The sequence below is a fragment of the Podospora bellae-mahoneyi genome, chromosome 5 (assembly GCF_035222275.1).
Source record: "Podospora bellae-mahoneyi strain CBS 112042 chromosome 5, whole genome shotgun sequence".
In the NCBI taxonomy this organism is placed as follows: Eukaryota; Fungi; Ascomycota; class Sordariomycetes; order Sordariales; family Podosporaceae; genus Podospora; species Podospora bellae-mahoneyi.
In genome coordinates this window covers 2,788,181-2,809,988 of record NC_085884.1, presented here as the reverse complement: position 1 = coordinate 2,809,988, position 21,808 = coordinate 2,788,181, and the positions used below count along the sequence as shown (strand labels likewise).

Sequence of the window (21,808 nt, the reverse complement as noted above, 5' to 3'; positions counted from 1 at the left end):
TGGACAATTTCCCGCCTTCATAAGTGAGGTAATCGGTGGTGGAGAGGTGATGGAGCTTTGTCCACGGTTCGTGCGTTCCGATTTTGGTGGCGGGAAAGATGATGCTGTGGTAGACAACGTTGTCTTTGCCCATAATTAGTAGAGCTGCACGTCGACTGGGCTGCGCCTCCACTTCTCCCACTGGTCGGTGTAATTGGCTGTGATTGATACGTAACTGATGCTGTCGTCAGTTAGCAAGGAGCACAGTTTTCCAGAGTCAACCGCGGAACAGGATTTCAACTTGCCAAGCATCAAACCACGAGTAGATAACCTTCTCTTCATAGCCTTCCAAACTCGTGGGCACCGCAGTGCCCCATTTGAGGTCCCTCGTAATGCTTCGCGGCTGTAATCCTTCCTTGAGCCACGCTGCTGTGATTGATGTTCCATTGCTAGACCACGCACCTTTAGCAGCTGACTCCTGGAAGAAAGCCTCCACCTCCGGCTGGAGCTTATGCAGCTCCAAGAAGATATGCTTGGTCTCTTTGGTAACTGGTACAGAACCGTCCACCTTGCAGCGCGGGCGAATAAGCTCCAGGGACTCGAGAAGTTTACCGCATAGGTCGCACTGGTCTCCACGAGCATTGACATAGCCACAATCAGGACACTCGCCTTCGACGAAGCGATCAGCGAGAAACGAATGGTGCTGCTCACAGTAGAGCTAGGTTGTCATGCGTTCCTCGAGAAAACCATTGTCCTTGAGCTTCAGGAAGATATCTTGGGTGATTTCCGTTTGCAGCGGTGTTGTGGTGCGACCAAAGATGTCGAAGCTGATGTTGAACCACTTGTAGACTGCAGCGTGAATCGCGTAGTATTTGTCGCAGAGCTCTTGCGTGTTGCAGTTCTCAACTAGGGCTCGGGCCTCGGTGGTGGTTCCGTATTCGTCGGTACCTGATTATGGAGCGAGTCAGCAAACGGGTACGGGCACCAGACCGAGAAGTCAAGCTCACCACCAATGTAAAGTGAGTTGAAGCCGCGCGCTCTGCTGTACCGCGCAAACATGTCGGCTGAAAGGACTGACCCGATGATGTTGCCAAGGTGCGGCACATTGTTGACGTATGGAAGGGCGCTGGTAATGAGAATGTTTCGTTTCCCGGGGTCTGGGAGGACAGGTTCCCTGGGTGGTAAGTGTGCTGCCATTGTTTCCGTTTTGAAGAGGTTGAGACCTGGGTCAAAATGTGATGTTGGTTGGAAAGACATGATGCAGTTGTAGAATGCAGGGGAAGGCGGGGTTCAAAAGGGGCCCTCCCAACGATTGGTGACTCAGAAAACCGGTGACTGGGTGTTGACCTAGGTAATTTAACTGCCCATGTGCACATCAGACACATTTCACATTACACAACGACGAACCGTAGAAACGATCAGATTGAAGTCTAGGTACCTACTCTTCTAAAACGAGGTGCCTCGAAGCTTTCCATATATACACACACTGTTCAATCCCATCGCCATCGTATGTTCCCCCCGAAATCCACAACTCGAATGAATACCACACGCCCCTTACAAAGCGTTCATCAAGGCATTGTATGCCGCCTTTGGCTGGTAGTTGCGGTCAAAGAGGAGCGGGTTGTCACTGGACCTCCAGCTGTCCTTGTCCGAAACACCCCAGACAGTAATGCCAACGCACTTGGGGATTTGGAGACAGGCGTTCATGACGGTGAGGTAATCGTTGGCTGAGGCACCGGCAATGTCGAGCTCGGTGACGGCAATCTCCTTGACGTTGGCCGCAGCGAGAGCCCTCAGGGCAGCGGGGACACCCGAGGCAGGGTTCCATCCGCTGGGGGCAGCCAAGTGAGCCTGGGAGCCGATGCCGTCAATGGGAATGCCCTGGGCGACCCACTTGTTGACCTTTTCGACCATGCCACGGGTGACCTTGGCGTAGTTGGCATTGTCGAGGTTGTAGTCGTTGATGTAGAGCTTGGCGGCGGGATCGGCGGCACGGGCGGCGCGGAAGGCGATGCCGACAAAGTCCTCGCCGAGAACGCGGCTGAAGACGCTGTCGCGGAGGGAGCCGTCTTCGGCAAAGATCTCGTTGACGACGTCCCAGTGGACGATCTTGCCCTTGTAGCGGGTGACCATGGTGGTGACATGGTTTTCGATGACCTGCGTCAGCGTGTTGCGGTCGTTGATGTTCTGCACCCACTGTGGCAACTGAGAGTGCCAGAGGAGAGTGTGGCCACGGATGAGCTTCCCGTTGGCGGTAGCAAAGTTGACGACAGCGTCGGCATTGGAGAAGCTGAACTGATTGCGGCTCGCTGTGATGGACAAGTTAGCTTGAGCCAGCTCTTCCAGGAAAGAAAAAAAAGGACACTCACGTTCAATGGCATCCCACTTCATGCTGTTCTCGTGGGTGATTTGACCAAAGGTGTTCTTGACGATCGTGGTCAACGGGTTGTTGTTCAGGTGGTAGTGGTCGATCTCGGTGCCGAAGAAGAGCTTCCCCTTGGCCTTGAACTTTTCGTGCAAGCTATTTCCACCGCCACCGCCGCCGCCACCGTTGGTAGGAGTAGGAGTGGTGGGTGTGGTGGAAGTAGGGTTGCCTCCGCCGGATCCGGGCACACACTGGGAGTACCAGTCGCTGGGAGAGAAACTTGTCAGCGATGGCCTTCGGGGAAGGGAGCAACTCTCTGGTTATGAGAGGTGTTACGTACTTGGTCTTCTGGCAGACTGAGCCAGAAACGCAGGTAGTGGGACCCGTCCAGCCCTGACCGCCGCCTGTTGGAAACAGACAAGTTAGTTGGTCGAGCAGAAATTGTTTGAGGAAGGCTGTCACAAAGGCTGTCACATACACTGGCCCCAGAGAGGGGACTGGGCAAGGACAGTCGCCGGGGCGATAGCGAGAACAAAGGCGAGAGTCTGCATGATTGCTGCTCCAACAAGGCTGTACTGAAAGACGGACAAGGCAGTAGACACAGGATAACGAAGCCTCAAGGGACGCCTTGTCCATTATATGCTTCAATTGTCGTTGAACGGAGTACACTCCGAATACTTCCTAATGGAACAAGTACGCCGGCGCGTGCTGTTGTGGTAGCCGCGCCTATCGGAGGACCTTGGCGACATGGTGTTAGTCCCGGAAATCCACCGACCGAATCTTCTGTGGGCTTGGCCTCGGCTTGGCTTGCGCAGAGTTCCAGGTAGAGGAGCCTTTGCGCGATGGACTACTTCATTGCATCACCAAATCTATGAGCGAACGGTGAACATGTGGACTGTGGTCCTGATTCCTTCTTTTGTACGTGCTGTCGCAACCCGTGTCTCCGCTGGTGACAAGAGATTCGGACGGCAGAGAAGTGATTCAAGGCAAAGCTTGGTCTGCTTTAATGTTTCAAACAAAGCCTCACCTTTCAGCTCTGCCGACCTTTCCATTTACCGATTGACCGTGCTCTTTCCAGAGACTTGAGGCTCTTGCAGACTCCAGTTTGCAGGATACTTCTCGGTCCGAGTCCGACTCTATCCTCCACAAGTGTCGCACCAATACAACCTCACATGCTCGATCAGGTAAGAACGGAACCTTCTCAACTTTGAGTGAACCAGGTACGTGGGTGCCAAACTCGCTTATGGCACTTTCTTGGACGACTTGCCGGATTTGTACAAGTTCAGAAGCCGATCCCAGCATCGACATAGGCGCGCTACAGGGGTTGTTTCTGATTCGTGGAATAGTAGTGTTCACGTCGCACTGGGCGAGCAACTTGACCTTGACAGCCGCGGCATCAAGCGACGGAATAGAACTGACAGTGGGCAAAGTTCGCCACATGATGCCTTGCTCTTTTCGGTAGATATGGGGAAGGAAAAGCCCCTGGCAGCGGCGTCAACATGCGGTTACATAGATCATGGTTTGTATATACATGTGAGCAAAGGTAGGCGCATTGCCTGCCCGCCCGTGTTTTGCCTCTCACTCACGCCTTGACGCTCCACATAGATGTTGCCCCAGTTTCAGCCATCATCTTCCTGCTCTTGATGACAAAGGAGGCCGCGACAAGCACCATTCCAATGAGCAACGTTGTCCCGGCAAAAACCTGCGCACCCCAATAGTCCCCATCACAAGCTGTGATGATGGCACCGGCAACTGGCGGGCCTGCCAGGGTTGCAAAACTGACCGTCGTAAACACCATCCCGATCCTCACACCGGCTTTCCGCACGTCGGTGTTGAGACTGCTCAGTCCGGCCGGGAATAGACTCTGAATACCACCGGCGACCATCCCGTAGAAGCAAGACCACACATAGAGGCCCGCCACATCTTTCACAGCCATCCAGCAGATGACACAAACGCCGCAGAGTCCCGCCACAGGAACAAACACCTTGAGAGGTCCAACTCGGTCGGCAACGGCGTTCGGGCCTAGTCTCCCGATCACTCCCACGCCGTTCATCACCAGCAACAAATTCAAGCTCTCGGTGAAGTCCAGCCCAATGATGTCCCTGCTAAACGACGCCACGTAATAGAACGGAAAGTACAACCCAATAAAGCACTTGTCTGATGTCAGCTCTCTTCCATCGTTTTGTGCTATTCCCAAGGGGCGTTTTCAATCAAAACTCACAGTAAAAGCCCCCAACGCATACATGACATACTCCCCCTCCTTCCAAGCCGCCAAATCAATCAACGGCCCCGACTTCCTCGGCTTGATCCTCGGCTTCAAAAACACACAGCCCACCCCCAAGGTCAAAAGCTGGATAAACCCAATGCTCCTCATCGTCCACCCAAACCCAACCTTGGGCAGCAGCTCGCGCACCATGCTGGGGAAGATCAACCCACCCGTCGCACTGCCACAGGCCGCAACCGCCAGCGCAATCGCCCGCCTCTTGTCAAAGTACGTGCTCACCGTCGAGATGCTCGGGCAGAACAGACACCCCATCCCCAGGCCCATGCATATACCCTGGCTGAGAAAGACCTGGCTGTACGTGCTCGCAGCGGAAACGGTAAACGTCCCCAGCAGGAGCAGCACCGTTCCCAGGGCGAAGATGTGCCGGAAGAAACCCGCGTCTGTGAGGCGGCCGGTGATGGCGCCGATGAAGAAGAGCAGGAAGATTTGCACTGACCCAACCCAGGATATGTCGGATGGAGGGCGGGAGAGGGTGGTGGTGTAGTAGGGTTGGAAGACACCAAAGGAGTTGATGATGCCCCAAGTGTTGGAGATGACGAGGTGGGCACAGAACACGGCAGTCCAGGCTTTGACGCCGCCGTCGGGGGGAGGGCCGGGGTCGTAGTTTGTGCTTTGACGGGTCAGGCGGCTGATGGTTCGTGATATGACGCCTCCTGTTTCTAGCGGTTGGGGGGCGACGTCTTCGTCCGAGTCCGAGTCTGTGTCTGTCGTCGAGGCGCCATCCGTCTTTTCTCTTGTTGGCTTTACTGGTGGTGATTTTGAGGAAGGTGAGGAGGAATCTGTGTCAATGTCTCTTTCTGGTCCGGCGACGGGGGGTGGTGGCCCCGTTTCGAGGTCTTTCGCCATGGCTGTGGTGTTAACGTCGTCGCTGTTGGGATTTTGTGAGGATAGGATGCCGTTTTCCGGTTTCTTTCGTTATCTTCCGGTTGCCAAGGTTGGTGTTGCTGTTAAGATACCCCTTGGACCCCTATTTATTGTTTGGCCGAAAGGTAACACAAGCTGCAATGTAGGAACAGTCAACGGAAAGCTGCTTGGGGCATATATGTCGTGCAAAGGGCGTCGGGATTTGGTCGGTCCTAATTTTTTCTTAGCTTTTTTATCAGTCATCGACTTCATCAGTCACCGACTTTCAATCCTTGGTCTCTGTGGGGCCGTCTCGGCAGGAAATCGTTGGTTCCATAACGGCGCATCCCGGCCGGGAATAGAGTCAAACCGTTTGCCCCAGACCCGACCGTGATCCGATAGATAGGCATGGCCGACAATAAGGAACCTTCCATAGGTATATTGGGTCAATTTACGCGATCAACACCGAGGGCCGAGTTGACGCAATGTCCTGACAAATCTGGGAGTGTTTTCATAGTCGCTGGGTCAAAGTTACAAGAGGTTGAAGCATACAAGTGCGTTGCAAAGTTTTCCCGTAGTGTAGTGTCGGCTGCTTTGTCATGATGGTGCTCGGCCCGGAGTACCTTGCAATGTGCATTATTCCCGGATGATTCACGGAGCTAGAAGCAGCACTTGTCGGAAACAGGTTAGACCATGGAGTATTCCAGTGGATCCTGTTGATAAGTGAAAAATGTCCGATTTCGCTGATGCGTTCTCCCAAATTACAACTCCTCGGGAGCATCGGCCATCAGTGACATACCTAGCTCTCAAAATTGTTCTTTGGACACTATAAACCTATGCAAGACCATGCCATTGTCGCGGACTAGTTCAACACAATGGAGAAAAAACAGGCCTTGTCGAGTTCTGTAACCAAGACAACTGGTTTAATCACAACACAACATGTGCTACTTCTCACGCAATATTTAACCATGAGTCTCCCTCATTTGAATTCCAGACCATCATCATCATTATCATCATCATCATCATCACCTTCACTAATAAGAACAGCAACATCACCATCACCACCACCACCACCGCCACCACCTATACTAACAGAAGCAGCACTTTTATCACCAAGATGGCCTCGTTCCCCAATTCACGCGGCTTCCTACTGAGATACAATGGGTGATTTGGGAGTTGGCTCTCTCCGAGCCCAATACTCACTTCCTCACCATGAACTCGGGACATCATTCCCTCAGCCAACTCAGACCCATCTACGGTCCAGTTCCGAACTTGGCAGCATTTGGTCAGTCGTTGCTAAGTCTGAACCCCTCCCCTCTCAGCTTCATTCAATCCTGGTCTCGTGTTTCAGCCATTGCCAGCTCCTGCTACGAAGCTAACAAGACTGCAGTGCGCCTCCACAAGAAGGATCTTGAATCTGGAAATCGTGGCCCATTCCCTCTGTTTGATGCATCTCAAGATATGCTGGTCATATCACCCATCCACGCTATAGATACTTCCGAGCCACCCACCGACGCTGAAGACATGGATACTTCTGACCCCGAACAACCAGAAGTTCCTGAACCATTCACTCAACTTACTTTGGAAACCGTGGACAGTGTTGGTCACTGGCGGCGCCGGTATCCTCTTCTTGTTCCAGACTTGCCTGCCACCGGCCATCTGGCCAACATCACCTCTGTAGCCATCTACTGGAAGCCGGAGATGGACGATGCTGTCGTCTGCCGTCAGATTCAGTGGCTTTGGGATGGCGATGCGTGCCCTGAACTCGAGACAATCTACATTGATATCAGCCTGAAATCCAAGAGGTATAGGTGGTTTCACTGCACTTTGCAAAATCATGTCCACCTTGCTGCGCGCAGGCGGACCCGTACTGGCAAGGGCTTAATAGATATCCAGGTAAGGAACGTCACTGCTTTTTAGTGTCTAGGAAGCATCTGATAAATCTCCCCACTGGGGCGTAAGGTAATGTTTTGATCATGGCTTTTACAATTAGTCAATTTTAATATGAAGGTAATAAGTATTTCTTTTTTTATCAATAGCTCTGTGTTTTTCCGTATGTATATGAACTTGTGATCCTGTAACAGCTTTCCCGTATCAACAAAAACCAACAATAGCATGGTGTGCTTCCTCTCCTTATTTCGAACACAGCCAGGGCTCGCAATGAAGTTCCTTCCCTTCCATGGGCCACCCAAACAACTTCATTCTGCCCTGCATCAATTGTACTAGAACAATCATCCAAGTCACTGGTTGCAGACCGGATCAAATCGAACAATGCAATTCTCCTTTTCACTTGCGAGAATTTATTCACGTCATTGACATCCGCAAATGTTGACACCCCTTTGTTCATGACATCAGCACCATGCTTCCATGCTGCATCCGGCCTCAGATTCCTGTCCCTACCTTTTTAAACCAGTGCTGCCCCCCTTGGTGTGATCGATTTGATCAGCTGTATACAATTCATCGGATCCTCACCTACTTGCAACAACTGAATCCTTGTTCACCATGAGTTCAGCAAAAGACAAGCTCTCTGGGATCCCGGTCCCTTCCAACCCGGCCACTACAAGCCCAACTGCCACGACAAGCCCAATTCACCGTCGCTCGTCAGTGGGGTCTCAAACAGGAAACAACTCCAAGGGGACGCGGGTGAAATTTGAAGAGGGCCAGCAGAAGAAGCCCGAGGCCGCAGAGGACAAGAAGCCCAAGGTGGTGGAGGAAGACGCGCATAAGAGTCCCAATGTCAAACCCGGGGAGGAGCCGAAACTGAAGCCTCAGACGCAAGGGGAGGAGCCGAAACTGAAGCCTCAGACGCAAGGGGAGGAAAAGAAACCCGACCTCCCCAAACCCAAGGACAACGACTCCAACACTGACAACGACGACCCCTTCCGATTCGCCACCGTCCCCGACGAGCTCCTACCCACCGGCCTTCCCCCCATTGAAGAAGACGAGCCGGAAGAAGAAGAAGAAGACGTCCAATCATTTTCAGAGGACCCTTACTATCTCCAAGACGACCAACAAGACGTCTACTCCTTCACCACCCCGCCAACATCCCCTGACTTCCCCCCCGGCAACCCCCCCATGGTTTCTTCCTCCCTGCGTAAAACCCTCAACGAAGATTTCTCCCCCCCTCTCCCCCCTTACCTCCTCCTGCGTGGAACGCTCATCCTCCTCGGGACACTCACCTACGGCCTGCTAAACTCCACAAACGTCACCTCCCTGACAGCCCTCCTCTTCCCAGGCATCCAGCTCCTCCTATCAGGCATCGTCCTCTCCCTCGTCGATGCCTCCCAACCCTCCGACCCCGTGACTCCAGGTTGGAAGGTGCTCGTCCAGCTGGCCACGGTGGTAGAGTGGCTTTATTTCCTGCTGGAGCTCCACCAAAACTTTTACGACTATAGCGCCCCGGGGGCGTATCTCCATGGCGGGTACGGGATCGACTTTGAGTTTGGGAGCGATGACCCGGCCGATTATGGGACGTTGGACAACCCCAAGTGGCCGCACGAGGCCAAGGTCAAGGCGACGAGGGGGAGGGGCCTGAACTTGGAGGGGAGGGTGTTGGAGGGGGTGGATAGGTTTGTTGGTGTTGCTGCTGGGGTTGGGTGGGTTCTTATTGTGAGTTCTTTTCTCTTATTGATTGAATTTATGCTGACGAGATCAAAACAGTGGTTTGTCGTTGCGAGGGCAGTGTGGAGGTTGCGGAATGCTGGAGGGGCGAAGAGGAGGAAGAGAGAGTGAGGAAAACTAATTTATCAGAGGCAAAGAAGATAGGAATTGGTAGAAGTGTAGGTGATGGATGTATCATGTATAGTGTCATCCAGAGAAAATAAAATGCAAAAATAAAAATGCCAAAAGATAGTGCCCAATAACAGGATTGAACTGTTGACCTTCGCATGACTTGATACTATTGCTAGTATTAGTACGACGCTCTAACCAGCTGAGCTAATCGGGCCTGGTGTTGGGTTGCATATGGATGTAGAAGATACTCCTAACCCTGGTCTCCGGTACTGAACGATGTGCTTGTTGACGACAAAGTGCGGGATGTCATGAAACTTTGTATCCACACATCCTGATCATTTGAAACACAAGTCTACGAGGCGAGTAAGATCCTTTGCGCATCCCATAGGTTTCGCTCGTTGGGATGGTTCACCCAAAGACCCATTCAGTGGAGCTCACGATGCCCAACACCAATGGAGGAACTTCAACAAATTATCAGCGGCCATGGTGTAGTGGTTAGCATTAATGCCTTCCAAGCATTAGAGTCGGGTTCGATTCCCGATGGCCGCAAACCAACATAAGCATGTAATCCCCAGTCTCAGCATGATCTTTTTGGGTACTTGTATTTTATTTTTGCACTCTTTCACCTCTTATCTCAAGCTAGCTGTGAAGAAAGCCCATCTCACGCGGGGAGCTGTGGTGTCTGCCGCCTCAGAGCAAGAAAACTGGTCATCGAAAATGCCGGGTGGCACGGCGGGCGATCTAAATTATCTCCGTGTCTCCGTTACACTCAGATCCTGTTTCGACCCTCAAACAGTTCGTGTCAGCAATCGAGAATTTGAAGCCAGTGGGTGAGGTAGATGACTGGTCTCGGAAACAAGCACTTAACGCGGGCTCGGCGGGTTGGACGCATGCCATGGGGTGTTGTGATTGGAGCGGTGGAAAGAGCCCTGTCTGCCAATCCATCTGCCATGTGACGGTGTCTCTGGCTGCATTTGCTTGCCGTGATGATGATTTCTTTTTCATTTTTTTTTTCATTCTTTATCTGGTGGTCAGGTAGGAGTACAGTAGTACGCCTAGCTGCGCTAATTATCATGATATTCATCTGACGCTGCTTCTGAACCCGACATGATCTGATCTATCTAGGCATTCCTCTTTTAATGTCTATCCAGTTGACAGGTCAGAGGCAGAGACCAGAGACGGCATCCCAATGTGGCAGGGAAGCACGCGCGCGGACTGCAGTGTGGTATCGCATGCATTCTTTAAACAAGACTTTTTGCAAGCGTTAGTAGCGGGGTCTCCACGGCATGAGTTTCCTTCCCAGGAAGGCGCAGTGCTGCATCGACTCCAGAATGTCTCCAGCATGTCTCCAGAATGGAGAATAATCCAGGAACAAAGATCAACACCTGCCCCTTTCTGCAGGCCAAAAAAGGGGTTTACACGGCTTGGTGTCGGGAGTTGCTGAGCCTCCATCCACGTGCAGACACCGACCAGTGCGACCCCAGATTTTTGCCGTCTTGTCGCCTGGCATACCCGGCTGAGGTCGGTTTAAGGGAGTGTGTCTGGTGGTGTCTGATACTAGCGGGGAGGCCCGGAATCCTTATCGGGGCTTGGCAGCCCAGCTCTTATCCCCGCCAAAAAACCCAACAAAAGCTGCCACAGCGGTGAACCCTTCAGAAAAAAATATTGGCTCCAGAACACCAACCTGCACGTGTGAAGTTCTGTGGCTGTCAGCCAGCGCCGAGCCTGAGCCTTCCCACGCGAGCCTTGGCTTGGCTCCCACGCTCCCTGCCTCTTCCGTGTTCCGTCTTTGTCCTCTTGAACTCCCACCGCCCGGCACGCGACCAACGAACTAACTGTCTTTCTTGTTTGCAGACGGATGGCTCTCGGCATCTCTCAAACGCCTAGACAGCTAGGCCACCACCAACCTCCCATTGACTTCCCCCCGCGCTGACAAGGTGACATGACGACATTTGATCCCCCCCTCCTGTCCAGTTGCCCCCCAAGATTCCGAACATGACGCATGAGCAACCATCCCCCACTCGGGGACCATTGGCCAATATCAGGGCAGAAATTGACCAACAGCAGCAGGGTGGTCTTGACTCTTGAACCTCGAAACCCAAGTCCCTTCATCCCCGGCAGTCCCCACTAGCGCCAAGCACTGCCGAGCCCGCCAAGGGCTGCACATCGAGGTTGGACCTTCCATCCGTGGACAAGAACCCACAGGCAAGGATGTCTCTTCCAGGAACCTTAGTGGCTATCTTGCTCTCCAGGTTTGCCTCCGTTCGGTTCGTGGACTGCGCTAGGAAGCTGGAGATGGCATTCGGTGAAGAAGGAAAAGTCGTATAACACGTCATGGTCTCTCGCCCGTCTGAAGACCCTCTTTCGTCCCTTCGTCCCTACTTCTAGATTCTCAACTCCAAACACAGACAGACACACCTGACGGTATCGAGCTCCCCCCCACCCCCGTCGACACCCACGCAGACTCCCCCCCCTCCGAGGTCTGGTTAGACCCAACGCACTTTTCAACATGTCGCAACCTGCGGACCCCGAAAAAGCTTCGGGTGGCGGGCACATCTCGGGCCAGTCCAACAAGCCATTGAGTCGCCCGGCCCATGCTCTGTCTCACCAACAGGTTGCCCACGAACTCAATGCCGATACCCTCTCCGGTTTGACCGCCGCCGAGGCCCAGAGCCGCATCAAGGAGTTTGGACGCAATGAGCTTGGTGAGGGCGAGGGCGTTCAGCCTCTCAAGATTGTCATTGCTCAGGTTGCCAATGCCATGACCATGGTAGGCTCCCAACGAAACAAACGAGGTAAACTGGGTAATGCATGCTGATGAGAATTAGGTGCTTATCCTGGCCATGGCTGTCAGTTTTGGAATTGGCTCTCACATTGAGGGTGCTGTCGTTGCCTTTGTCATTTTGCTCAATGTCGTCGTCGGTTTCTTCCAGGAGTACTCTGCTGAGAAGACCATGGACTCCCTCCGTTCGCTGTCCTCGCCTACCGCCTCTGTTATCCGTGGCAGTGAGGCCACCGTTGTGCCTTCTGGCGAGCTCGTTCCCGGCGATTTGGTTGAAGTCAAGATGGGCGACACCATCCCCGCCGATATTCGGTGCGAGAACCCCGCTGCCGCAAGAAAGCACGTGCAAATCACATGAATGCTGACTTGGCCCAACAGTTTGATCGAAGCCAAGAACTTTGAGACCGACGAAGCCCTTCTCACTGGCGAATCCCTCCCCGTTCGCAAGCGTGTCGACGACGTTTTTGACGACAACACCGGCCCCGGCGATCGCCTCAATGTTGCCTACAGCAGTTCCACCGTCACTAAGGGCCGTGCCAAGGGCATTGTGTTCGCCACAGGCACCTTCACCGAGATTGGTGCCATTGCCTCCGCCCTGAACAAGAAGGACTCGCGTGTCCGCCCCGTCAAGCGCAAGCCGAATGGCAAGGCCGGTCCCCATCGTTATCTCGAAGCCTACACGCTGACTCTCGGTGATGCCGTTGGTCGCTTCCTCGGTGTCAACGTGGGTACTCCGCTGCAGCGAAAGCTCAGCAAGCTTGCCATGCTTCTGTTTGGCATTGCCGTCGTCTGCGCCATCATTGTGCTTGGTGCCAACGAGATGCGCACCCCGAAAGAGGTCATCATCTACGCTGTGGCCACTGGTCTTTCCATGATTCCCGCCTCGTTGGTTGTCGTCCTTACCATCACCATGGCTGCTGGCACCAAGCGCATGGTTGCGCGCAACGTCATTGTTCGTAACCTCAAGGCTCTCGAGGCTTTGGGTGCCGTCACCGATATCTGCAGTGACAAGACTGGTACCCTCACTCAAGGCAAGATGGTAGCGCGTGGCGCTTGGATCCCCGGAATGGGCACCTACACTGTCGAGCTTACCTCCAGCCAGCCTTTTAACCCCACCCAGGGCGATATTCGCTTTGTTCAGAAGCAGCCCCACGAGATCAACTTCGGCTCGCAGTCTGAAAAGGATGACGAATCGACCAACCCCAAGGGACCCATCACCAAGATCCAGCAGCTCCTCTCCGACAGCAAGGCTCGCCTTCACGAATTCCTCACCATCGCCTCGCTGGCCAACCTCGCCACCGTTTTTGAGAAGGATGGCGACTGGCACGCTCGCGGCGACCCTACCGAGATTGCCATCCAGGTGTTTGCCAGTCGCTTCAACAGAAACAGGCTCGACGTCATGAACGGTGACAAGCCCGAGTGGAAGGAGGTGGCCGAGTTCCCCTTTGACAGCGATGTCAAGCGCATGAGTGTGATTATGGAACAGACCACCACGAACGAGCACTGGGCCTTCACCAAGGGTGCCGTCGAGAGAGTGATTGGTGTTTGCACCCGGTACTGCGACAGCGATGCGGCCGATGGCGAGAGCTCCGAGGTAGAAATGACCGTCGAGTTCCGCCAGCAGATCCTGCGCAACATGGAAACATTTGCCTCCCAGGGTCTGCGTGTGCTGGCTCTTGCCGGAAGGAAGCTGCCTGCCGGTGCCCAGTTCACCGAGGACACCCCCCGTGAACAGGTCGAGCAGGACCTCACTTTCCGTGGCTTGATTGGTCTCTATGATCCCCCTCGTGCGGAATCTGCCCCTGCTGTGCGCGAGTGCCACGAGGCCGGCATTTCCGTGCACATGCTTACTGGTGACCACCCAGAGACGGCCAAGGCGATCGCTATTGAAGTCGGTATCCTGCCCAGGAGAATGGAGCGGGTTAGCGCCGACATGGCCGCCTGCATGGTGATGACGGCCTCCGAGTTTGATGCTTTGAGCGACGAGGCGGTCGATAAGCTCCCCGTGCTGCCCCTGGTCATTGCTCGTTGCGCCCCCAGCACCAAGGTTCGCATGATTGATGCCTTGCACCGCCGCGGCAAGTTCTGCGCAATGGTACGTCGTTTCTTTTTCTGCTCTTTTTGCCTTCCAGTTTTCGCTAACAGAGTATTAGACTGGTGATGGTGTGAATGATTCTCCCTCCCTCAAGCGCGCCGACGTTGGTATCGCCATGGGCGAGTCCGGTTCCGATGTTGCCAAGGATGCTTCCGACATTGTGCTCACTGATGACAACTTTGCCTCCATCGTCGCTGCCATGGAGGAGGGCCGCCGTATCTTTGACAATATCCAAAAGTTTGTGCTTCACGTGCTTGCTGAGAACATCGCCCAGGCCGGTACCCTCCTCATCGGTCTCGCCTTCAAGGATCGCTCTGGCCTCTCCGTTTTCCCTCTCGCACCTGTCGAAATCGTCTGGATCATCATGGTCACCTCTGGTCTTCCCGACATGGGTCTTGGTTTTGAGCGCGCCGTTCCCGATATTATGCGCCGTCCTCCACAGAGCCTCAAGACGGGCATCTTCACCCTCGAGTTTTGCGTGGATATGGTTGTGTACGGTCTCTGGATTGCCGCTTTGTGCTTGGCTTCCTTCGTGCTCAGAGTGTACGCTTGGGGCGACGGCAGCTTGGGCGATCGTTGCAACGAGGAGTATTCCGAGGCCTGCGAAACTGTCTTCAAGGCTCGCGCCACCACCTTTGCCTGCCTCACCTGGTTCGCCCTGTTCCTGGCTTGGGAGTTGGTCGACATGCGCCGGTCCTTCTTCCGCATGCAGCCCGGCAGCACCAAGTACTTTACCCAGTGGTTCCACGACGTCTGGAGAAACCAGTTCCTCTTCTGGGCCATCGTCGGTGGCTTCGTCACGCTCTTCCCTGTCGTGTACATTCCCGTGCTCAACACCAAGGTCTTCAAGCACGTCGGAATTTCGTGGGAGTGGGGCATCGTCTTCATTGCGGCTGGTCTGTTCTTTGCTGGTGTCGAGCTGTGGAAGTTTAGCAAGCGCGTGTACTTCCGCCGCACGGCCAAGAAGACCACGGGTAAGCAGTGGAAGGATCTGGACATTGAGGAGAGAGTGTTTGGTGAATATTTGAGCAGCGGGTATGAGTCCTCGGAGAGCCGCCTTCCGGATACCGGACGGGATTGACTAAAAAGGGGCGGGAAGCCCCGGGTGATGGACGTGTCTCGCGCTGATGATCGTGTTTGTGCGATTGTGAAGGGGTTAGGGGAAAAGACCAAGAGATGTGCGGGTCTGGAGGCCGAGGAGGAGGAGATGGTTGGTCCTGGTGGTTATTCCCATTTGCATTTCACGTTGCAGCAAGGGGGAAAAGAGAATTTCAAGACAGGGTACAGAGCTGCTCTGCAGTCAACATGTCTCCGGTACCAGTATCTAGCACCTGTAGATTGGCAATACATATTATGCTGGCATCTGTTTTCTCGTGCATGTTGTGATGGTCACCTAGAAGACTGCTCATCATGATGGTGGAGGAGGTCTTTGCTCAAAGTACGCCACCGGAATTTGAGGCCTCCTGGGAATTAGCCGACCGAAAAAAAAAATGCCGCATAGGGGATGATCGGCGCAAAAGTGTATGATGAGAGTGGGATTCGAACCCACGCCCTTTCGGACCACGGAATCTAGCTGGTAGATGTTGATTAAGGAAGACCTTAACGTGGCGCCTTAGACCGCTCGGCCATCTCACCGTATGATTTCATGGAGGGAGTCGTCGGAGATCGGCGTTACAGCCACGGTACGGTTTGGTCACGAGGTGAAGTGCTTGGACCTCGATGGTGTTTTTGATTTTCACAGAGATCAGAGGCATTTTCATAGCGAGATTGATCAGGAGGGATACACGGAACGGTTAGCTGTTCTTGTCTTTATCGAACCGGGTGTGCTCTAGGGAGTGAAATCCGTGACACGGTGGAACCCAACTCTACCCCCCCAGCTTCCTTCCCACCACAACCACAAACGACGGCTCCCGGACATGGTCAGCCCAATACTCCCTATCCTCCTTGACCACCTCATCCTCCTCTAACCGCACAACCCCCCACCCCCCCATCCCCATGCTTTCAGGTATGCTGTGATCCAACCCCAACGTCGCCTCCATAGACGTAGCCTCAAACACGACCGGCACCCCGTCCAGCCGAAAACTAACATTATACCTCCACCCCGGCCCGCCGGTGATGATCTCTTTAAAGTCGCTAAACACCACCCCGTATTTTCCTCGAGTCAAATACTCGGCCCGCAAGCACCTCACCCTCACGTTCACAAACCTCCCTCCCGGCTTCAGCGCAGACGCGATGTTTCTCCACATCCCGATCAGGTCGTCCATACTCTCGGCGTGATCCAGCACCCAGTTCGCCATGACGACGTCGTATTTCTGTTCTGCGAGGTGAGGGGGGAGGGGCTTGGTGACGTCGGAGTGGATGTAGCGGATGCGGCGGTCGGTCCGGCCGAGGGACTCCTCGATTTGCCGGCCGGCGAGGAGCATTTCGGGGGAGATGTCCACGACGTCGACGCGGCCGGCGCCGAGGTCGACGGCGGTGCGGGCGTGGAGGCCGCTGCCGCCTCCGAGGTCGAGGATGGTGTCGGTGGGCTGGCAGGGGCCAAGGGCGGTGCGGACGAGGGAGGTTTCGAGCCGCATGTCGGGGACGGTGGTGTACGAGGTGTACTGGGTTGCTATGGGGTCGTATTGGGATCGGGGGGACATTTTGGACGGTGGCGGGTTTGGTTTTTGGGAGGAGCAGAGGGAGAGGGGGGATGGATGGTGGTTGATGGGAAGGAAAAAAAGGGGGGAGGGGAGGAAGAGTGATTGTCGTAGTGATGTAAAGGCAGGTATGCATCCTTGAGATGGTAAGCGTCAAACGGCTTTCCCCCGCTCTATTGCGAGGTGATTATGCAGTATTATTGCTCGTTTGGCTCTAGCATCATGCAGGAATGCGCCGGTTTGAGGGAGGGTAAGCAATAGTCTACAGCGGTGGTCAACATTTGGTAAGAAGTGGTCTTGGTGGGGAACTTTGTTGCTATTCAGCCTGCTTGGCTCTGAGATAGTTCAGAGTTCTGGTGTGATGTTGCAACAAGAGCTTGACAGGCTGGGTTTGGAGGACAGTTGAGATTGAGCCTGAGGTGGCAGTGCTGGAATGCCAAGACGCGCAAGAGCATTGAGACCATGACTGTGTGTAAGAGCCCTCAAATGAGCTTATTCAACCGCGACAGCTTTAACAGGTGTCCGGGCAGGATGGTTGCCTGTGAAGCGTGCTTATACACACTGATAGTCAACCATTCAAGTCTGATCAAGCCTACCTTGCCTCCACCATCTTTCCCTCCAGATTTCTCATACCGCGTGTCTACAAAATGTCAGACCGCCCCATCATCGAGCGAACCCTCAAAAGTCTCTTCCCAAACAAGGACATCACCCGTGAGCCCTTCTACCTCGAGTCCCTTAACCTCACAACCCAAAACTTCATCACCACCAAGCTCAAGCACACATGCCGCCGCCACAGCAGCAACATCTCCCCTGCCCACCTCGGAGTCTTTCTCTCCAAAGCCAGTGCCATCGACGCCGTCATCCGCTTCCACAAAGGCAGAGAGGGCACCCTCGACGGCCCGCTTACCACCCTCTCCCAGTGCCAGCAGTGGTTCCAGGCCTTCTCCCTGCAAAAGATGGCCTCGGCGAACAAGTCCACTGGCGGTTACACCCTCGACCCAAGCCAGTCCGCCGACTTGCTCATCCCCCTCACCCTCTGGCCAAAGGACAACGACGACCGTCTCGAGATTGTCAGACTGCTCCTCCAAGACACAGGCTGCGACCCAACGGAGCCAGCCCCTGTTCCGGCTGGGACGTCTAGTGCTGGACCCCTCACGGGATGAGAATGGCGCCTTTGCGCTTTGCCGTGCCGCTTGGTGATGCCCGAATGGTGAAGCTCCTCCTCGAGTTTGGGGCAGACCCCATGATGAAGGACGGGTACGGACGGGTGCCGGGGAGTGTCCCCCATTTGAAGGGGGTCGGGGACGAGGGATTCAGGGCGTGGGTGGAAGGGAGTGGGGAGCCGGTCAAGACCTGGTTGGAGTCGGAAGAAGGGAAAAAGGCAGCGCAACACTACGGTGATCCCACCGCCGAGCGGGAGCCAGATGCCGAGGACGAGATCATGGCGCTGATGGAAAGCGGGCACACCAGTGCGACAGGTCCCGGCGGGAGAGGAGGGAGCCGATAACAAAGGATTGCGGGAGTTGACCTTCGAGGAGGCTTCTTCTCAAAAAGGCTGGGCTATAGATGTTGCAGCCCGCACAAAGAAGCGACAAAGCCATCCATCCCAATCTCCTCTCCTTCCAAATATTCAGCACACCCCTCCCTATTTCCCTGCCTAACCTATCCTACCTTACCAACCTCGCATGTAAAATTCCAAGTGCTGTCCAAAACAGCAAACAACACCATCCAACACATAACCGAACCAGCATACATACCAAAAAAAAAGAAAAGAAAAACAGACATGATCTGCCTCGACTTCATCCACATCGAATCCCGATCCCTCGTCTCCCTCTTCCTCTCCATCCTCCTCCTCCCCCTCAAAATAATCCTCACCCTCACCTCCTCCATCCTCTTCCTCACCAGCCCCCTCCTCACCCCCCTCATCCTCCTCCTCCTCATCCTCCTCCTCGTGCCCTATGCCCTGTGGCTCGTCCTCTTCCTCGTCGAAAACATCGCCAGCCTCTCCCGCCACCTCGCCCGCCACCTCGCCCGCCTCCTCACCCTCCCCTTCAAGCTCCTCTGGGAGCCGTTCGGCTGGCTGATCAACATGATAACCGAGAGCGCAAGAGCGCAACAGGAGCGTAACGTCCACTGGAGGCGGAGGGGGAGGGCTCCGGGGCCGCAAGGAGGGCGCGCAAAGAGGGTTTCGGTTTGGGAGGGGAGGAACGAAGACGACGAAGCCGACGACGACGACGGCTGCAACGATGAGTACGTCGACTACTATCAGAGGGAGTACACATGTGAGTTGATTTTCTTCTTTTTCTTTTTTTTTTTTTTCCTTTTTTCGCGACAAATAAAAGCGATCTTGACTGACGCGTTCATGTTAGATGGTGAGTGGGGGTCGCAGGTGGGGGATCCGCTGAGGGGTCCGGGGGCGAGGGAGCGGTACATGACGGGGCGTAGGGCGAGGTACTTTGTTTGAGTATATGAGAGGGGGTGTTAGGTGTGGGTTGCATGGACGTCTGGACGGCGGCGGCAATGAAGGATGTCAAGAAAGTTCGGAGCTTGTTGTCTCTTTTTCTTATTTTCTTATTCCTTTTGATGAAGGAGTTTGGAAAAAGGTTAAAGGGGTTCAGGGGTTGTGATACTCGACTTTATCTAAATGGATGGGCGGCTGGATATGGCAAGGAAATTCAGGAGAATATTTTCTCCTTTGGGGGTACTGTCTGGCGTTTGGCTCTTGCTCATGACTTCAAACATCCCCCTCAATGGGTCGCAACCTCCCTCACACTCTCCCTGTGCACCCTCGCCAGCCAGGTCGTGCTCATAAACGCCCGGATTCTTTTGCCGTACAGCATAAACACCAGTAGCGCCAGGTTGTTCGCCAACAGAATGGCCCCAAACACCCCGGCAATCATGACGGCGTACCCGTGCCGCGTCACCCAGTCCAGCAGGTCCAGCCCCATGCCGAAGCTGATGGCCTGCTTGCCCAAGTTCATGGCGATGAGCATCTCGCTAATGTTGCTCGTGTAGCTGTCAATGGCGTAGGCCAGCGTGAAGGTGAAGTAGAAGTAGCTGCAAAAGTTGCACATGACGACGCCGGCAAAGTAGGCCACCCAGTGGAGGTCCCTCTCGGCTGCGAAGCCAAAGACTATGAGTCCGGCAGGGGCCAGGAGCATGACGGGGAGCATGACACCCAGACGCATCTCGGCCTCGCGGATGCCCTTGTTTTTGCGCGTGAGGCGGGCCGCGAGCCGGTCCGACGACGGCGTGAACGGGATGGCCAGGAGGTAGCCCAGGAACGACGCCACGGCGATGAGGCCCGAGTCGAGCTGGGACCAGTTGTAGGGCGGTGCCGTGATCTTGAGGGGGAAGATGTAGTTGAAGGTGAGGGCGCCCAGGCCAATGTAGATGCCTGCCGCCGAGCAAAGAAAGCTATGTCAGCGGTTGACGATCAGAGCTGTTGGAGTGTTGCGTACCATATGTGGTGATGACCCACAGAACGTGCGGGACTAGAAAGTAGGTGAAGGACCGAGCGATCATCAGCAAGAAGTCGGCGTCTTTCTCGTAGACACCCCAGAACTTGAGGCTTTGGACAAACGTCTTTCTGGGGGGAATGGCTGCTCCGGTCTCTGGCGTGGTGCTTTCTACCGCGGTGGGCTTTTCTTCCCCGCTCTCCAAGCTCTGCCTTTCCGGGGACGAGGAGCCGACCGGAGGCTTTCTGTGGTACAGAGTCTCCTCTACCACGAGAAAGGCCAGGATAAAGAGAGCCGCGCCGAATGCAAACTCGACCCAGAAGAACAACCTCCACGAGTGTCCGCCGTTGAGCATGTATCCGGCAAAAAGGGGCCCTGTGGCTCCGAAGCAAAGGCAAACTAGGGTTTGACATCAGCACTCTGACCAGATCAACTCGTTGGCAGAGAGGCACCCACCGGTGTAATAACCCAACCTCTTCCCTCTCTCGTGCAGGAAGAAGATGTCATTCACCAGCTGCACAGGCAACGCCTCGCAGACACTCGCGCCAAAGCAGTGCACCACTCTGGCAGCCATCAAGCCTGAGTAGGTTTGGACTTGAGAACAAGCAAGCAGGCCTCCGCAGTAGAGAATCAGACTGCCCAGCATCACCGGCCTCCTGCCGAACTTGTGGTAGCTCGGCACGAGGAGCAAGCTGCCAAACCCGAACGCCAGGTTGGCATAGCTGATGAGATTGCTGGCGTCGGTGAAGGATGTGTTGAACTCGGCGGCGAAAATGCCAATGTACACCGACGGACCCAGCAGGGCCGAGTTGCTCAGAAATGAGTAGAGAGAACAGACGACAAGGATGAGGGTTTTGCGGATGGGCGACCACTGTCGATGACGGCGCGTGGTCAGCGGCTCGGGTGAGCAACACGACCAAAAGGGAGGCAAAGGCAGAGACGCACCTGGAGGGGATCATTGGGGTCCTCGGCCGGGACTGGGTACAGCGCTTGTCCATAGGCTGTGTCGTCCCCTTCGCGGACGGAGAGGTCGACGGTGCCGGGGATGTCGCATTCTTTGGCGTGGCTGAAACGGGGGGAAGGGGTCAGTTGAAGAAGCATGGCGGGTTCTGGATGAGATGTATGTCGTCTACCTACCTGTGTACCAGACGTCGCCCGCCGCTGTGGGCGGTGACTGGTCCTGGAGCACCCATGGTGAGGTTCGGTCGCTTTTCCCTCGCGCTTGCTATCGCAGTCAACAACAGAGGGGAAAAGAGGCAGAGTACGGTAGTTAGGGCGGGAAGCGCCATGAATTATAACCACACATTCATTTAGAGACCCCACTAGGGACCATAGATTTCTCATTGCTGGCTCAGTTCCCCCCTGTCAACCACACATAAAGGCAGCATCCGGGGAGGATGATAGCCCCCGTCCCCATGGGGATATATTGGGGTAAAGGTGTGGTTCGTGCGGAGAAACGCCGTTGCTTGTCGCATCCAGACGGGGGACTGGCGGTCGGAGAAGTTGGAGAGCCTGGTCCTGTGACCTTAAACAGCGTCCGGACTTAGCAGCATCGGTAGTTTGCCACAGCCTTTGGGTAAGTCGATACCCTCCCTCATCGTGGCACCAGTTTCCTCCATGCTAACTGATTA

The 21,808-nt window shown here is 54.8% G+C and overlaps 11 protein-coding genes and 3 non-coding genes across 14 annotated transcripts; 5 read left to right on the top strand and 9 right to left on the bottom strand.

Annotated features, from left to right (window-relative positions):
- Nucleotides 1–256: 256 nt before the first annotated feature.
- Nucleotides 257–1,176, bottom strand: QC761_507035 (uncharacterized protein; the record flags this gene model as incomplete). Its single annotated transcript, XM_062879923.1, has 3 exons — nt 257–648; nt 727–927; nt 987–1,176. 3 exons carry the CDS (start codon nt 1,174–1,176, stop codon nt 257–259), a joined length of 783 nt encoding a protein of 260 aa, XP_062731199.1.
- Nucleotides 1,177–1,491: 315 nt separating this feature from the next.
- On the bottom strand, nt 1,492–2,938 carry QC761_0082290 (uncharacterized protein). Its single transcript, XM_062872862.1, has 4 exons — nt 2,823–2,938; nt 2,685–2,748; nt 2,349–2,611; nt 1,492–2,288 (listed from the first exon to the last, which is right to left on the bottom strand). The coding sequence occupies exons 1-4, from the start codon at nt 2,893–2,895 to the stop codon at nt 1,534–1,536; spliced, it is 1,155 nt and encodes a 384-aa protein (XP_062731198.1). The 5' UTR covers nt 2,896–2,938; the 3' UTR covers nt 1,492–1,533.
- A 166-nt stretch (nt 2,939–3,104) lies between these two features.
- On the bottom strand, nt 3,105–5,474 carry QC761_507050 (uncharacterized protein; the record flags this gene model as incomplete). Its single annotated transcript, XM_062879924.1, has 2 exons — nt 3,105–4,496; nt 4,566–5,474. The coding sequence occupies 2 exons, from the start codon at nt 5,472–5,474 to the stop codon at nt 3,927–3,929; spliced, it is 1,479 nt and encodes a 492-aa protein (XP_062731197.1). The 3' UTR covers nt 3,105–3,926.
- Nucleotides 5,475–5,644: 170 nt separating this feature from the next.
- On the bottom strand, nt 5,645–6,009 carry QC761_0082270 (uncharacterized protein; the record flags this gene model as incomplete). The annotated part of the gene is made up of 2 exons (XM_062872861.1): nt 5,756–6,009; nt 5,645–5,704 (listed from the first exon to the last, which is right to left on the bottom strand). Exons 1-2 carry the CDS (start codon nt 5,903–5,905, stop codon nt 5,645–5,647), a joined length of 210 nt encoding a protein of 69 aa, XP_062731196.1. The 5' UTR covers nt 5,906–6,009.
- A 674-nt stretch (nt 6,010–6,683) lies between these two features.
- Nucleotides 6,684–7,356, top strand: QC761_507053 (uncharacterized protein; the record flags this gene model as incomplete). The annotated part of the gene is made up of 3 exons (XM_062879925.1): nt 6,684–6,756; nt 6,862–7,276; nt 7,350–7,356. The coding sequence occupies 3 exons, from the start codon at nt 6,684–6,686 to the stop codon at nt 7,354–7,356; spliced, it is 495 nt and encodes a 164-aa protein (XP_062731195.1).
- Nucleotides 7,357–7,973: 617 nt separating this feature from the next.
- On the top strand, nt 7,974–9,203 carry QC761_507055 (uncharacterized protein; the record flags this gene model as incomplete). The annotated part of the gene is made up of 3 exons (XM_062879926.1): nt 7,974–8,250; nt 8,284–9,080; nt 9,132–9,203. The coding sequence occupies 3 exons, from the start codon at nt 7,974–7,976 to the stop codon at nt 9,201–9,203; spliced, it is 1,146 nt and encodes a 381-aa protein (XP_062731194.1).
- Nucleotides 9,204–9,324: 121 nt separating this feature from the next.
- On the bottom strand, nt 9,325–9,417 carry QC761_0082240. The gene has a single exon. It is a non-coding gene; the product is annotated as a tRNA-Ile (tRNA).
- Nucleotides 9,418–9,680: 263 nt separating this feature from the next.
- On the bottom strand, nt 9,681–9,752 carry QC761_0082230. The gene has a single exon. It is a non-coding gene; the product is annotated as a tRNA-Gly (tRNA).
- A 772-nt stretch (nt 9,753–10,524) lies between these two features.
- On the top strand, nt 10,525–15,537 carry ENA2 (P-type ATPase). Its single transcript, XM_062872860.1, has 4 exons — nt 10,525–11,973; nt 12,032–12,297; nt 12,364–14,080; nt 14,139–15,537. The coding sequence occupies exons 1-4, from the start codon at nt 11,713–11,715 to the stop codon at nt 15,159–15,161; spliced, it is 3,267 nt and encodes a 1,088-aa protein (XP_062731193.1). The 5' UTR covers nt 10,525–11,712; the 3' UTR covers nt 15,162–15,537.
- Nucleotides 15,538–15,604: 67 nt separating this feature from the next.
- Nucleotides 15,605–15,715, bottom strand: QC761_0082210. The gene has a single exon. It is a non-coding gene; the product is annotated as a tRNA-Leu (tRNA).
- A 230-nt stretch (nt 15,716–15,945) lies between these two features.
- QC761_507070 (uncharacterized protein) lies at nt 15,946–16,722 on the bottom strand (the record flags this gene model as incomplete). Its single annotated transcript, XM_062879927.1, has 1 exon — nt 15,946–16,722. The coding sequence occupies one exon, from the start codon at nt 16,720–16,722 to the stop codon at nt 15,946–15,948; it is 777 nt and encodes a 258-aa protein (XP_062731192.1).
- Nucleotides 16,723–17,366: 644 nt separating this feature from the next.
- On the top strand, nt 17,367–17,882 carry QC761_507075 (uncharacterized protein; the record flags this gene model as incomplete). The annotated part of the gene is made up of 1 exon (XM_062879928.1): nt 17,367–17,882. The coding sequence occupies one exon, from the start codon at nt 17,367–17,369 to the stop codon at nt 17,880–17,882; it is 516 nt and encodes a 171-aa protein (XP_062731191.1).
- Nucleotides 17,883–18,502: 620 nt separating this feature from the next.
- On the top strand, nt 18,503–19,183 carry QC761_507080 (uncharacterized protein; the record flags this gene model as incomplete). The annotated part of the gene is given in 3 exon segments (XM_062879929.1): nt 18,503–18,733; nt 18,746–19,001; nt 19,089–19,183. 3 exon segments carry the CDS (start codon nt 18,503–18,505, stop codon nt 19,181–19,183), a joined length of 582 nt encoding a protein of 193 aa, XP_062731190.1.
- Nucleotides 19,007–21,466, bottom strand: QC761_507090 (uncharacterized protein; the record flags this gene model as incomplete). Its single annotated transcript, XM_062879930.1, has 5 exons — nt 19,007–20,116; nt 20,181–20,576; nt 20,634–21,048; nt 21,123–21,243; nt 21,315–21,466. 5 exons carry the CDS (start codon nt 21,464–21,466, stop codon nt 19,467–19,469), a joined length of 1,734 nt encoding a protein of 577 aa, XP_062731189.1. The 3' UTR covers nt 19,007–19,466.
- Nucleotides 21,467–21,808: the final 342 nt, after the last annotated feature.

Bases quoted from the DNA above. Each gene is read 5' to 3' on its own strand.
- QC761_0082290 (XM_062872862.1), bottom strand. From the start codon at position 2,895: ATGCAGACTCTCGCCTTTGTTCTCGCTATCGCCCCGGCGACTGTCCTT. The intron at 2,749-2,822 runs GTATGTGACAGC...TGTTTCCAACAG, and splicing joins GTCCCCTCTCTGGGGCCAGT to GCGGCGGTCAGGGCTGGACG. The intron at 2,612-2,684 runs GTACGTAACACC...TTTCTCTCCCAG, and splicing joins TCAGTCTGCCAGAAGACCAA to CGACTGGTACTCCCAGTGTG.
- ENA2 (XM_062872860.1), top strand. From the start codon at position 11,713: ATGTCGCAACCTGCGGACCCCGAAAAAGCTTCGGGTGGCGGGCACATC. The intron at 11,974-12,031 runs GTAGGCTCCCAA...GATGAGAATTAG, and splicing joins TTGCCAATGCCATGACCATG to GTGCTTATCCTGGCCATGGC. The intron at 14,081-14,138 runs GTACGTCGTTTC...ACAGAGTATTAG, and splicing joins GCGGCAAGTTCTGCGCAATG to ACTGGTGATGGTGTGAATGA.